Source organism: Clarias gariepinus, chromosome 23 (assembly GCF_024256425.1).
Source record: "Clarias gariepinus isolate MV-2021 ecotype Netherlands chromosome 23, CGAR_prim_01v2, whole genome shotgun sequence".
Taxonomy (NCBI): domain Eukaryota; kingdom Metazoa; phylum Chordata; class Actinopteri; order Siluriformes; family Clariidae; genus Clarias; species Clarias gariepinus.
Genome location: NC_071122.1, coordinates 12,148,103 through 12,164,382, shown reverse-complemented (window position 1 = coordinate 12,164,382; position 16,280 = coordinate 12,148,103). Strand labels below are relative to the sequence as shown.

The window sequence follows — 16,280 nt, the reverse complement described above, 5'->3', positions numbered from 1 at the left end:
CGCAAGGACACATTTCTCTCCTTATAACCACGCTGTTTTCAAACATATTATGTTTGTAATTGCGCCGAAAATAATACCTGGGGCAACGTTGTAACGGTTTGGTTTCGTTGTATTGGGTTTTTTATTTTTTTTTAATTTCCTGTCGGAAAGCAAGCCGAGTCATTTTCTTTCACGTTACACTATCCTACAGCAGAGTGTTTGCACGCTATTCATTTGTATCAGGACTTCTGTTTAATAGCGTGCGGTTGTAAATAAACCCGGTCTTACGAGTATCGTTAAAAAAAAAAACCCACACAAACAGAAGAATCAGAAGTAACCGCTCATTTCCGGTGTCTCAATCAGTCGTGGCGGATCGATCGGTTTTCTCCTGAGAGATGAAAGTAAAAGCCCCATCACTCTGAAAGCCTGCACTTCTCCTCCTTTAAACGCGCCGCGCATCCTGAGAGAAGCGAAGACCAGCATTCAGGAGGAAACTTGGCGCTCTTCTTTAACGCTTCTTTCTCTCCAATCATGGATCTCCGAGGCGATACCGACGACGACAACGTGGACTGCGAGCGACCGGCGCCCATTGAAGTTTTCGCGAGCAGGTCCACGCTTCACGGCATCTCCCACATGTTCACGTACGAGCGCCTGTGCGTGAAGCGCTGCCTGTGGATTATCTTCTTCGCGGGCTCGCTCTCCTTCCTGGTGTTCGTCTGCGCGGACCGCGTGCGCTTCTACCTGCAGTACCCACACGTGACCAAGCTCGACGAGGTCGCGACCCCGTCCATGACCTTCCCCTCCGTGACCTTCTGCAACCTCAACTCATTCCGTTTCAGCCGCGTCACGCGCAATGACCTGTACCACGCGGGAGAGCTGCTCGCGCTGCTCAATGGCAGGTGAGCTCCAACACCGAAAGCACACTGGAAACAGTTTGTGGTAACACTTTCCCTGAGGACACTAGGCTTCACACTTTCTGAGTGCATTCATAACATGTCACAATGCATTCAAAAGGCATTATGTACATTGTCAATAGAATTTGGTTAAGACCTTTATTTGCAAACGCAGACATCCTTTAGATGTTATAATGCATTCTTACTGTATTAAAACACTTTTAATGAAGAGCGTATAACTTAAAGTAACATGTATAATGGCTTTCATATGGCATTTTAACACTTTCTACAAATGCCAAAATTACAATTCACTGAGTTCACATCCATTAAGTGTTATAATGCATTCATAGGGCAGTGAAATACTTTTAATAAAGAACAAATAATTTACGGATATGCGCATTGAGTAGCTTGTTCTAATGCGTTCATATGGTTTTTATACACTTTATAAGAAGGACAAAATTACAATTTCCTATGTATACGTCTTTAAGATGTTCTTATGCGTTCATAAGGAATTAAAACACTTTTAATGTAGAGTGTATGATTATAAATATTATATTTAATAATAGAGTGTATAATTATAAGTATGTAGATCGCTCGTTAAAATACATTCATATGGCATTAAAAAACATTCTATGAAAGTCATATACTGTATATAACATCTTATGAACGCATCCATAAAATGTTATAATGCATTCCTAAAGCATTAAAATACTTTCTATGAACTACTTACGCATAATGACCCATGGATACATCCATTAGATGTTATAAAAAACTTTTAATGAAGTGCGTATTACTTATGGATATGTACATTGCTTGCTATAATGCACTCATATGGCATTTAAACACTTGAAAGCCCTATATGTAATACCCTATGCACACAAATATTAGATGCTATAATGCATTTAAAAGGCATTCAAATACTTTAAAGTATGAAGGCCATAAATATAATTTCATATGTATAAATCCATAATATGAAATATGGTTGTGCATTCATGAGGAATTACGTTACATTCTATGAAGATCATAAGTATATGTGTGATGTATCTTCCATACATCCATTAGATATTATAGTGCATTCATAAGGAATTTAATCACTTTTATTGAAGAGCATATGGCTTATGGATATGAACATAGCTTATGAACATAGCATGGATATGAGCATAGTTATAATGCATTGATATGGAGTTTAAACACTTTTTCTGAAAGCCATATGTGTAACACCCTATGTACAGTACATTCCATATCCATAAGATGTTATAATTCGTAAGGCATTAAAACATTTTCTATGAAGGCCATACACATAAATCCCATACCAATACCATGGTATAATGTTCACCTAAGGAATTAAAACACTTTTTATAAACTACATATGCATAATGAACCTTGGATACCTCCATTAGATGTTATAATGCATTAAGAAATGCATAATGCATAATGAATTATGGATACATCTATAACATGTTCTAATGCACTTATGAGGAATTAAATTACTTACCATAAAGACTATATATGCAATGAGGTATGGCTACATTTCTTTAAAGGCCATATTTACTTTATGTTGACCTATAAAAATAATCGCAATGTTCTATAATGCATTCATAAAGGATAAAACTTTTAAAGAAGGACACCTACGAATACATACATGTATTTTAAAGAAAAACATAATTATTAAGACAATGAAAAGATTGTTATTCTTAGGTTATTGCAAAGTTTAAAGATGCATTTGTAAACTGTTAAGAGAATGTATTATAAGAAGCATTTATGGGACCCTGTGTCAGATCAGTGACTGTAAGTTTAGATTAAAAATGTTCAGGTGAGTAAATGTCTTAAATGTTTAGTTAAAAGGGTTTTCGACCTAATATCTGACTTAATCGCTGCATGTGATGTGTGTGTGATTAAAACTTGAATTTCACTAAGGTCAAAATAAAAATTTGTAGTCTTGATTTTAATAGCAGAAGTCTAGGGTTGTTGTTAAATTTTAAATAAATGATTAATAATCTACTCTAAAAGAAATTGATTAAAAAGCAACATGCACTCTCAGCTGTACTGTACAGTATTAACATTCACACCAACTCTTACACAACAGGGTTTATTCTGTCAGTGTAGAGACCATAACCTATTTGTACTAGCATAAATAAAATAAAAAAATTGACAGTAAATTTGTTTTAGATAAGAGCATTTTCTAAATGATTTAACTTAGTATTTTAGCAGTATATTTTACTTGAGTATTAGGAAGAGACCGCCATAAGAAAATATTTTCACAGTTTATTGAAATGAAACACAGAACAGAACATTTAATCAGCTTTTATAAACAGAATAAACAGGTGTTAGGGTGTGACAAAGAAAATAGTACAATACAATGAAATAGTTATACAAAGAAAAGTGTATAATTCTTGATATGGTAAGTTTATTTAACATTTAAGGCAGGAGTCTCAAATCAGTAAGATTCCTGGCACGGAGGTTAGTTCCTGTTATTGATTACATTATAGAAGCTACACTCGTTCCTTCACCAGGATCTTCTTTTTTCTCTCTCTCTTGAAGTTAATGAGGCAAAAAAACACAGCTTCTCATGATACTGGGAAACTGGAAAGAGCAAACTCGAGTCTCAGAGACTTTCCATAAAAAGCACAGTGTTGATTAAATTAAAAACGAACTTGTTGGCAAATCACAGTGGAATACAAAGAGGAATTAGAGGTACAATATTTCTAACATTTTTAAAAACATTTTTTTATTTTTAAGTTTGTAGAGGTAATTATTACATTGACAAAAATAACAAATACAATTTATGAATGGAATATACTATTTATTGATAAAATGTCCTTTAACTTCACTAGACTTTTCTTATAAGTGATTTTTTAGTAAGCTGGCTTTAATTTTTTTCTCCCATAAATACATGCAGAGTTAAGGTTACAAAGTTAAGGTTCTTGTCTGTGGTAATCGCACAAATGTGATATATAAAGATTAATGTCCGAAGAAATACTAAGTACCATTTATATACAGTACTTAAGATACAATCAAAGCTATTAATATAAACAATATTGATGGACACCAGATTAATCAGCCCTTCCCATGTTTTATTTATGATTGTCCTGGTGCTCTTGGAACTGGATGACGAGCATTACATAGATCGATTTCAAATGTTATTTGTCACATACACAACCATACACAGTATTAGGAAGATAAGGAGTGAAAAATTGCACAAAGAAAAGGTAATATATAAAACCTACAAATATACAGATATAAAGTCTAACGATCTAGGTATTGACATTTACATAAATAGTATTTCTTTAGTCTAATTGAAATCATTCCAATCAGACATTACAACTTAACTGTTTACAAGATCTGTGTTTACATGCTTAAGCATTAAATCAGAATATTCCTCTATTTTTTTTTTTTTATTTGCAAAAAAGTGCTGCTCACTGTTAAGCATTTATTCGGACATATAATAGGAGAAGAAATATTTTGTTGAAGCCTGGTTAGGTTTAAAATTAGTACTTCACAATTTTTTCCCAGTTCTGATGTCTGATGTCAACATTCAGTTGACATGTATGTGCATGATTTTATAAACTGCGCTGTACCCACGTAATTGGCTGATTGCCTACAGTAAGTGCATGAACCGCTATTGATTTACCGTCTGTTAGACATTTACCTGCTCTCATACTGTAATAATCAGTGTGCACTAGAGGACTGGGTCTTTCATGTGTTCCTCATTTCTATGCAATATTTGTATTTCTGGGATCATATCTGAATGAAAAGATAAGGACAGGGTTTAAGGACTTTCAAAGAGGTGGACTGGCTATGTTAAATTGCCATTATGTGCATGTGTGTGTGTGTGTGTGTGTGTGTGTATGCTGTGCATCCCATCTGGAATGAATCCCTCCATTTCGGATCCACTGTGACCCTGACCTGCTTGAAGCAGGTGATGAAGAAGACAGAATTAAGGAAGCACAGTTTGTTAAGGCCTTTTGTTGCAGCTATCCACAACTAGTGTTACATGACTGGCACATACAGCTCAAAACACACTCTTATGGCTTTTTGTCACTCTGGTCGGAACATCTGAGTTTGCTGATTGTACTGCACTAGAATAAAGCAAGTGTCAATTAAATGCAGGTCGAATGCATTTGACCCGCATGTTTTCAGGCTGCTTCTGTCGTTTAGCGTGATCCGTGTTTGATCAAATCCATTGGCGTGTCGACTAAAAGGAGAAGAGATAAGCCTCATGGAAAATCTGACCTTTTCTACGTAGGAGAGAACATGGTCAGTGTCGCAAATTTGCATAAATTTAAATAGTGACCTAGAGATTCCGTAACATCAGAACATTAAATTCTGAAACCTTCTGACAATTTGAGAATTTGAGAATCTGGAATTGTTAAAATATTAAATATGGAATAAATCTCTCCTTACTCCTGAATGTCAGTGCAGCAGTTATAATAATAATAATAATAATAATAATAATAAGTGGAATTTTACCTTGGTACCTGGTTACAGATATTATGCTTATTTGGACCCACATTACAATTCATTGTTTATTGTTTATTTTGTACATTTTCAAACTTTACTTCATATTTAAAAACTGAAATAACACATGGAATTATGTATCAGTTGTTATTTGGAATTATGTATCAGTTGTTATTTGGAATTATATATTAGTTGTTATTTTAAGACATGAAGGTCAGCTGTTCTGGAATAGTTCTTGCGTCAATACATTTGCAAAACCAATCAAGGACTATGATGAAACTGGCTCTCATGAAGACCATCCCATTAAAGCAAGACAAAAACTTACCTCTGCTGCAGAATGGAGAAGTTAATTTAGAGTTCCCAGCCTTAAATACTGTATTACCAATTAATAGCACCTCTGATGACAGCCTTTATGAAGGCTGTACAGAGATAAGTAACAAACACATCTCAATATCAACTGTTTAAAGGAGATTATTGCATATTTTAGATGCCTACTGCATTGCTTTTACTGGTAATGTATGTACGGATATATCAATAAAACTGCAGTGTAATAGAGTAGGCGGGAATGTAGCAGACAGGTAGGATTACAAGGAAAGGGAATCACCAGGGACCACCCGATGTGACATTATAATGATGATATTATTCCTGAGATTGTATTATGATTCTAAAAGTATCACGATTTTATGATATAAAATTTCCTGATTCACAAACATTAAATGATTTCAAGATTCAAGATTTAATAGTATGACACACTGGGACATAATAGTAATAAAATTCATCATCATCATCTTTATAGATGGATAGCTGGGTTAAGAGATATATTAATGAATAGCTAGATTAAAAGATTAAACTTAAGGACTAAGGTATATGCTGATATAATATCGATATCATAATAAATTATATGGCAATATACTTCTGGAAGATATTGTGGGTATTGTCATGTCTATCCTAAATGTATAAAGATTTGAAATATATAACAGGATTCATCCAATTTTTGCAATTTAAGTTTAATTGAACTATTTTTTTTATTAATATAAAACTTGATCGTGGATTGTAGCTAAAAATCCCAATATTCCACATCACTGAGCTCGCCTACACATTGAGGATCAGCCAACAATTATACCATCAATTTATAAGCACTAAATGCTTTTTCTAGAACTGTTGAAAATCACTGAGATTATCATCCGTTTACTCTCAGTGTTTAGACTCGCCATGTGTTTGGATAGGTTTTATGGGATGAATATTTATCTCATTTTCATTTTAATGTCTTCTGTTCTCACAGTCAGATGTTTTGCCAAGTGGTTCTGTCATCAACATAACATTTACTCCAATTACCAAGTTAAGAACTATGTTTCTTTAATTGTTGTTTGTTTCAGGGAAACATGCAACTTTGGATTATTGAATGCGAAACATCTTTACGTTTTGACATGACAAAAATTTCTTAAGCTTAATTAACATAACCATGCACTAACTTCCCCGTAGTCTAATTAGCCAAAAAAAAAAAAGACAAGGCAAGTCCTGAGTCTCTGCGATGTGTTCAAAAATGTTTTTCGTCTGTGATGAAGATCAACGGAAACGTTAAGGGCTTGTTACTTTTTGCTCCGATTGCGCTTTGTTGTTCTTCAGTTTTCTTCCGTCTTTTGGTTTCTCTTCAGAATCACTGTGTGCTTGTTGTTAAGGCAGGACAGAACATGGAAAACTGTGCGCAGATTAACACGCAAACACATACACGCAAAACAATCCCTCCATGCTCGGTCACTCTTCCCCTGCTCATGACTGCCTGGGTATTTTTAGCATATCGATCCGGTGTGCAGTTTGTCCCACGCTCAGTGAGACAGTGCCTCTGCAGTATTAGAATGTCACGAAATCCGTCTCAATTTTCCCGACACAGTTGGGAGAGGGAGTGAGCCTCGCATCTCATGTTACGCACACTGTAGCTGCAGGGGGAGGTTATCGCAGCCTTTCACCACAGCACCGGGTGCATTTAACAGCGTGCTGCTTCATAGCCTGAGGGTGCGGGGCATTATGTAAAACTTACAGTGGGAGCCTGAATTTGTTTCAATGCTTAGTGAGGTAAAGAGGTACCAATCGCGTAGGCTTTAACATTGAGAAGTGGCAATATCTACTACAAACGTTTATGGTTTCCGACACCTTGCTGTAGAGTTACACCACTTTTCTGCTTTTAGTGCACCTTCTGGGTTCAAACCGAATACCTGGCAGTGCAGTGAAAAGGACACAAAAGATGCAGAAGTCCTTCACTCAGACTCTATCTAGGTGAACTTTGACCTGTGAATTGGTGATCCTTTTTCTTGTGAGCCAAAGTGGGTAGGATTGGCACAGTCGATTCGTCTCTTAGGGTCACCATGGGTTTTGTGGTAAAATTCTTACTTTAAGATTTCATTTTCTGCTAGGATTTCCTTTAGAAATGTTTACACCTTTAAACGTGGCACACTTACGAATGTCAGATCCTAGCATGTAGGCAAAACAAACAAAAGCAAACAACAAATGAAATTATTTACACATGTAATTTCCTAATGCTGGAATTGCTGGTGCCTGTTTTACTCTTACTTTTATCACTTTCCCAATAATTCCACTAGATTTCAATGTCCAGTGATGTCGCCAGTGTCTCAGTGTTGCATCACGCTCCTTGAAACAAGCCACACACAGACTCGGCCTCGTGGACTTTACAGCTGTCATCCTGCAATGACAGAGTGTCAGTGTCGGTGCGCTCTGTTTGGACAACAAGCACAAGAGGCATCCCCAGAATCTGGGCAAAAATCTCCTAATCCAGTTTTACACTAAATTCCTAATCAGATTATAATAGGTAATTAAAAAAATGTATTCATTTATTCATCACCTCTGATAAAACCCTTCATACAGAAAGCATTAAAATGTCCGCATCACATTGTATTTTTTATGAGTTCAGATTTTTTGTGTCCTGTCATTATTTCACTTCACTTAATTATTACATTTTCTTTCTGTATAGTTATAGATTTTTCCACCAAGACCAAGAATATGTTTGAGGGGGTTCTTAAAAGTGCTTTATATTTGGGGGGGGAATGGGTTAGTACTGATCATCAGTTTTGAGTAAACTGATCGATTGATTAATCGGTTTAAGCGCACAGTACAATACTTCCTATTTCCAAAATTTAAATTGATCCTTCCACCATTCACTATGTCTACACGCCATGCGCATTAGTACATAAACTAGGATTACTTGCATAACGTCTGTTACCGAATGTATAACCCTTTCAATCACAAGGCAGCTATCAAAGCAGACGGACATTGTTTACTGTAGTATTTACCATTGTACACAGATTTTGCACATCACACTCTTCATATTAAGATGTTCCTTGGTTGGTGGTTTACTTGTATTGTTTATCCTACTGTATGCCCACCTCTGGCAGGGAATTTCGAAGAAAATTGTATACCAGGTCACCTTCAGATACACCGTCAGCAATGTTATACAACCACGTTGTGAACTTGTGCAGTTGTCAGAATTATATTCATGCGTGTTTCTCATATTTTTATCAGTCCCAGCTCCTTTTTTAAAACTGACTGCTCAAACTTCATGAGAAATCAATTGATCATTGACTATAATTTGAAGTATCCAGAGGAAACCCTCCAAGCACGGGGAGAGCATGCAAACTCCATGTACACTTACCTGAGGCAGGAACCAAACCCATGGTTGTGGACGTCTGAGGCTACAGTGCTAACCTCTATGCCATCATGTTGCCTTCTAAGGTGTCGAATGCAGACAGAACTAAATTATAAGATAAAATTATTTTAGCCCAGAGGATGGAGATAAACAATCATGTAGCCAATTTAAATGGACATAAGATTAAAGAGTAGCACCTATAAAATAGCAAATTACCCCAGGACCTCAAATAACTTTAATTCCATTTAAATAAGGATAATAATTAAGGTACATTTATACATACAGATTTAGAACCTAATTACGGTGACCGCAAGAAATAGTTACGCTATTGTCTAGTTAGTAGTAGTTAGCAATTTGTTTTATTTGAGCTAAGGGTGCTTGGCTTGACTCTTATGCAATAAATCCAGTGTAAATTGACGGTAACTGGTATTGAGCTCGAATATAAGACTAAACGCTAGACATAACATTTTATGAGGCGAGAAAAAAGAAAACCTAAAAAGTATGACAAGAATTAGAATTAAATTAAGTGGGGACACAGCTAATTGTTAAAAGCAATTTCAATATTTTTAATGCATATTGAACATCGTGAAATGCAGCTTTCCAAAAACAAAAATTTTGGATAAATTTAAAATGTAAAAGATTTTATAAGAACGAGTGAGCCAGAGGTGACGGTGGAAAAACTACTTGGGCTGACATGAGGAAGAAACCTTAAAAAGGGACCCATGATCATTTAGGTGATACCAAATAGTACTGTGCAAAAGTCTTGAACCTACCCGCATTTCTCCATGTTAAATTAAATTGAATTAAATTAAATCATGTAGTTTACAAGAAAGTAATGGAAAAAATGCTTTACTGCGACAGGCTGCAAAGTGCCTAAAGATACAATTAAAAAATTTCTTGTTTACGTAACAACTTAAGCAGCAACCTTATTTCCCCTCTCATCTGTTCCAGCCACTCAGCATTCAGCATCACCAGTATACTAATCGCCAGCCTGATCATCTGTCAACATCTGCATCTGTTTCTTGCTAGTTTATGGCTTCAGTTAGATTTTTTTAATGCTTAAATGATGCATAGTTCACATTGATGCATTGTGTGGCTTAACAAATAGAAACATTTCTCTGAAACTGGTCGGGGACAGGGACGTGCCTAAAAATTAGAGCCAAATCCTGCCAAAAATGAGAAAAAAAAAGTCTTTCATAAAGCGTGCAGAATGATTCCTCAAGGAAGAAAGTCTGGCTTTTAGGTAACAAAATATAAACAAATGAAGAATGGCTCAAGACTTTTCCACAGTTTGTATAAATACTTTTTATAACTGTTACATGTTACTATAAACTGTTACTGTAAATATGTTCTTAACAGAAGTAAATAAGAAGCAGACACCCTCTGCAGAAAGCTAGATCTCTTGCCCTGGCAGGTGATCTGCTTGACCTTTGGATGGTTGTTAGTCAGAGAAAGGCGTACGAGCAAGTTGTCAGATTTCCTTGTCATGTCAGAACTAATGATCCATTGTAAGCATGTCTGAAGTCTCCCCAGACCATAGAAACAGAGGTAGTTACATACCTACAAAGGGTTTTTTGGTAGGATTTCCTGGAAAAGGAATGATAAGCACTGTTTTCTTGCTGTAAAATAAAGCATCTCCTCTTATGCGCTTTTCTGTATGAATATTTACTGCAAAAAATGACGTCCTAAATGATTGCAAATGGCAGATATAAAGGTCTAAATACCTGAATACAATCTAAGGCATTTCCTTGTAAACCAAGAAGAAGCTGCAAGTGTTAAATCTCTGATTTAACACTTGGCTTGGTTTGTCAAACAACAAATATGGTTCAGCAAATTCAGCAAATTAAAGTATTAAATGGATAAAGAACCACTTTATACCATTTCAGCGGTTGCTGAAACAGCTTAGTCTGAAGCCCTACAAGCCTAATCTGTTTTACCTGCTGTGTGTTTATGACCGGACCCGGTAGGTTTTCCGATCCATTTCACCTTCTACTCACCACTCGAGAGAAAACGACTGAATTGTGTTGATGAGGGAAGGTGAGAGTACCGGAGAGAGAGAGACACACACACAGAAACTACCAGCTGAAGCGGACTGAAGTGCAGGAGAGAGAGCGAGATGACAAGCTGAGGCAATTAACTTGTGTCTCGTAAGCTGGGTGATAAACAAGGCTTTATCCCCGTGTAATTAGCGCTGTTTGTGAAAGCGCGCTGTTGCCGCACTGATAAACAGGTGCTCCATCTCCGTTCAGTCTCCTACCGTGAGAGCGTGTATGCGTGCGTGCGTGTGTGTGTGCGTGTCCATGTAGTCTCAGAATTGAAGCAAAAAAACAAATGCATGGAGAGATTTGCTTAAGGATGAGAGACAGAACAAGGAGTGCATTGGAACTGGAGATTTGGCAGAATTCTGCACAATGAAAAAGAAAATATCCATGAAAATGAAGAACATTTGTGTGATTTACTCAGAAACTCGAAAGCCCTTGAACCTCATCATGTACATGCAATTATTTGCTTCACCAGCAAGAAATGAGAGCTGTAATCTAAAGTGTACTCTCACACTTTTCCTAAAATTTCACTGGAGTGTCATTGCTGCTGCAGCTCAAAGATGAGACACACCTACAAATGATAGCTGCTTAAAACCAATGGCACACACATTGTTCATTATTTCCTGCAGTGGATCTCCCCATATTATCAATGTTATTACATTGTATCCAGGGGTCCAAGCAACAAACACAATCTGTAGTTGGAACTAAACAGCCGTGTGGCCAAAAGAAAACCACTTGTTAGTGAGGCCGATCAGATAAAGTGTTTCAGTTTGTTAGGGAGCAAAAAGATTTGACATTGAAGCACTGCAAAAAGGTCATGGGGTCTGATGAGTTCAGATTGACCCTATTCCATAGCGATGCATTGGGGTGAGAAGAGAAGCACATCATGCATACAGTAGTGCTCACTGTACAAGCCTCTGGAGGCAGTGCTATCATCTAGTGTTGCTACCTGGTTTTGAGTCCAATTGGAAAGTCACACAGTATATGGGCGAAGATTTGTGGACACTTAAGCATTAAACTAGCACTTCTTGGGTGCATACAGTAGTAAAAATGTACATACAAAACAAAGGCTGGTGAATGAATGGCTGTTTAGCTGCTATAATGTGAACGATAACACAAACCAACTTGTGTTGCAGATATTCCACATTGTAAAAGGTTAATATACTGTATTGCATGTTGTTCTTTAATACATTTAGATTTGTAGTAAAAGGGGAAGAAAGCAGTTTGGGAAATAATAATGTCTTTTATAAGATTTGAGAAACTTAATTGCATTATTTTAAACTGCTGCTGATGCAAAAGTAGGAATGTTCAATCAAAAATGCATTCTGCCTCCTCTGCTTGAGCCTATGATTGGCCAGTGTCTGTATGATTGATATGAGAATTTGGTATGTCACCTCCCTGAAGGAGCATGGCCAATCTGCTCTCTGATCTTCTGGGTAAAGACGGCTGTAGCATCACCCAGGAATTGTGCGCTCGATTTCGGTATGATAGCGGTGAACTTGTTTCTGTTGCACCAGTCAGGAGCCTGAAATGAACACTTTTAAATAATGTCTTAATGTACCGCTCGAGGAGTATCAACAAAGACATGCTTGCATTAGACTGGCTCTTAGTATGAGTCAGTGCTATATGAGTGCGTAAATGAGAAATGAGCCAGCATGAAGCCAGCGTGAGAACCCAAGCACACAATATACCTGACAGTTAACCCCTGGGATCACGTAGCACTGAGGGTGTTTTAAAAAGTCATTTGTAAATGAATGTGTGATTGAAAGTGGGTCCATAAATATTAGGCATGCATGGTTGCTGATGGTTGAAGAGGAAGAAAATGACCACCACTAGCCACTTGGAAGTGAAGAGGGGCTTAAGTGCCAAGCTACTCATGACTCCAGCAACCACAAAACACTGAGCCTCACTACTCATTAGGCGTGTGTCTAAAATTTTTCTATAACAAAATAAATTTGAAGGTTGTGACAGTTTACACTATTATTGTAATGGTACATTTAAATATTAGTACAAGAAAATAGATTCACTTACTGAAATTAATTTGGTTTCTACATAATGGAAGAGTATGTAATTTGATTATGATAAATCAGCGGTAGATAAATGATAAATCCATTAGCAAGTAAAAACTGTGCTGTGCTGCATAGTTCCAGATTTTTGGTTGCTTGGAAACCTTGTAACACCTGCCAATGTAATAACATCCCACAAACGTAATAAACCAGAAACATAAATCAAATCTGCAGCTTTTAATGTAATAGCTCACAAAAGTAATACATTTCCCACAAAAATAATAGCATTAATTATATAATAATGAATAGCGAGCTAATTAAATGTACATGTATTAGGGTACAGACAAAAGCAAATTGACTCTTGCATGAATTCCTGGTAAGTGGAAAACTGCATTGTCTTTATTCTCTACTGATAATTATTTCCTATGTAGGATTTTCTTTTGACTTCTACAAAAAAATAAAAATGAAAAAACAGAAATGGAAGTTATTTTGATTTATGGCTATGCAAAAAAAAAAACATATTTAACAGTATATAATATTAATAACTATGATGTATAGGTACCCAAAATCACAGTTTGGTGTGTATCTCTGGGAAAATATGAAAGGGGAAAGAGAAATAAAGTTTCTTTGTATTTATTATGAACTTTATACTTTTACTTCACTACATCATACAACAAATATCTGTACTCCCACTTTAGTACCTTTCTGCATGGCATTGTGTTACAGTACATAACCACAGTGGTGTGCATTATCTGCAGCTGGAATTTCACCACCTGCTGACTATTATATGTAATTTTGCGACTTGTCTTTCCTTCGAGACAGGACTTATAATTCAACTGATGTTTAAAATCAGAAGCAGTTCTGGTTGCAGCAAAGAAAACAACATATTCACATTCACATTTATTGGGAAGAATCAAGAGAGAGAGAGAGAAAGAGGGAGAGAGTTTTACTATGAAAAAGGCTAATGTGGCCTAATACAAGCCCTGTACTTCTGATACTTAGTAAACTCTAAGGTGAATAATTTTGTACATTTACTCAAGTGTTTATATAAATAGAGGACTTTTATTTGCCCTAGAGAATTTCTACTTTTATTCAAGTCCAGGATTTGCCCACGTCTGTGTCTTGGTAACTACAAGCTAAGTTGTTTATGAATAGTAGCAGCACTATCCATAGAAAATAGAGCAAACACTCGCACTCTCCTATTATCCATGCTGCTTATCCTGTTCAGGGTCACAGAGTCCCGGAGCCTATATCAAGGGACTCAAGGCACTAGGGGGTACACCCTGGACGGGGTGCAAATCCATCGCAGGGCACAGACGCACACAGACAAGCAGACAAACGTTCTATGAGCAATTTAGAAACAACGATTAGACTAATCTAAAAGTCTTTGGACTATGGGAGGAAACCCACCAAGCACAGGGAGAACCTGCAAACTCGTCACACAGATCCACACAGGTGGGAAGTGAACCCTTGACCCTGGTGGTGAGCCATGATGCCACTTATAGAGCAATCAGATTTTATTATATTTATTTTATCATTATTATTTTCAATAAAAAAGGTAGATTTATAAGATATTTTAAAACATTATTTGCCCTGATTTAATTGAATGGTAGGTTTCATTGGTGTTAATTTCCGAGTTTGTACTGGCTCGCTTTCTTTGTTTTTTAAATGCATTAATAAATGGCAGTAATATAAAATGACTGGTTTTCACAAATGTTTTTCGAAAGGTTCTCTTAGTCCCTGACCTACTAAACCAACATGAGGATGGGTATTGGAGAGAATCCAATGCACTTTTCATGTTGCTCTGGATAAGGGTGCCTACTAAATGCTGTAATAGTAATAAAATGAAGCAATTTAAACTCAACAGGATATTCCAGATTTAACAGTGCAGTAATTCATGCACAGTATACACTGCTTGGCCCAAAAATGATTGTGATTGTGTTGGGCTTCTGCTGTGACGCTTCACAACTGATTTTGTTCACCTAGAGTTGCATTTTTTTTGTTTTGCCAAGATCTTGTGATGGGAAAGTCTTGTCCAGTACATCCTAAAGACTTACAATGTGGGTAAGGTCAAGGCTCTGTGGTGGCCAGTTCATGCATGAAAATGATCTCTCCTGCTTCCAGAATCACTCTTTGACTATTTGAGTCCTGCAATATTCTTGTGACATCAGGAAAGAAAAAAATATTTCCAAAAAACCATTCAAGTCATCAGCTGACTTCATTTTATTGCCACATGACATTGCTGAATCTAGACCTGACCAACTGAAACAACCCCAGGCTAACAATTTGACTCTTTGGAAACATAGTGCCATTTAAATACTGTATGTTGTGTATAGAAATGAGATGCTGTTCACTGAACCATTTAAGGGTAAAAGAAGTGTTGCCATCTGGAACATATTAATCACTGCAGTAATTATCCAGTCACAGGGTTCCAAAGTATAGGGCTTGTGTAGCCCTTAAAACTCATTTAAGCGATTTTTAGCTTTGCTTTTTTTTTTTTTTTTTATAAACTGTATATATGGCTTAGGATTGTGGAATATAAAGTGACATGTCCTTTCATTAGCATCAGGAGTCTGCAACCCGTGGCTCCGGAGCCACATGTGGCTCTTTATTCCCTTTATAAATAATAAATAATCAGTATTTAATTAATATGTATTTTATTTTAGTTTGTTCGTTTTTTAAATATAATTCTAAATTTAAAGATTATGGTGTCCTTGTAACATTAAAGTATGCGTCACAACCGCCGATGTGCGACACCCGCCGGCACGTTGACAGATGACCGTACGCTCCAGTACCTGCGATAAAAGGATGACGGCACACAGAAGCAGGCGCCATTATTGGTTTGCCGCAGGGGGATAATTTATGTTCGGCTTTTTATTTCATAAGTACGAGGAGGACTCTAATAGACATTGAGGATTTTATTTGAAAGTAACCCTCAATCCAGTGTTTGTTGCACGCAGAAATACAATTTTGTTTTCTCTGTAGCAGAGAATTTCATTGATTTTATAAATGCAAAAACTATATATATATATATATATATATATATATATTTTTTTTTTTTTCTTCTTTTTTTACAATTTTTTATACATAGCATAAAGGTGTTATCTTCATTTTAGATCACAAAAAAGGTTTTAAGGCTCCTAGTGTTTTCTTTTCTGTGGGTAATGGTTTCAAATGACTCTTTGTGTTTAAGGTTGTCGACCCCTCACCTAGGCAATACTGAGCACAAAAAGAAAAAAAATAG

At 36.4% G+C, this 16,280-nt stretch overlaps 1 protein-coding gene across 1 annotated transcript in view; it reads left to right on the top strand.

The window, feature by feature from the left end:
- Positions 1-291: 291 nt before the first annotated feature.
- The window catches only part of asic1b (acid-sensing (proton-gated) ion channel 1b), a 353,138-nt gene continuing 337,149 nt past the window's right edge, over positions 292-16,280 (top strand). The window contains exon 1 of the mRNA XM_053483969.1: positions 292-878. Within this exon, the coding sequence (XP_053339944.1) occupies positions 511-878 (368 nt within the window). The 5' untranslated portion in view covers positions 292-510. The remainder of the gene's footprint in view (positions 879-16,280) is intronic.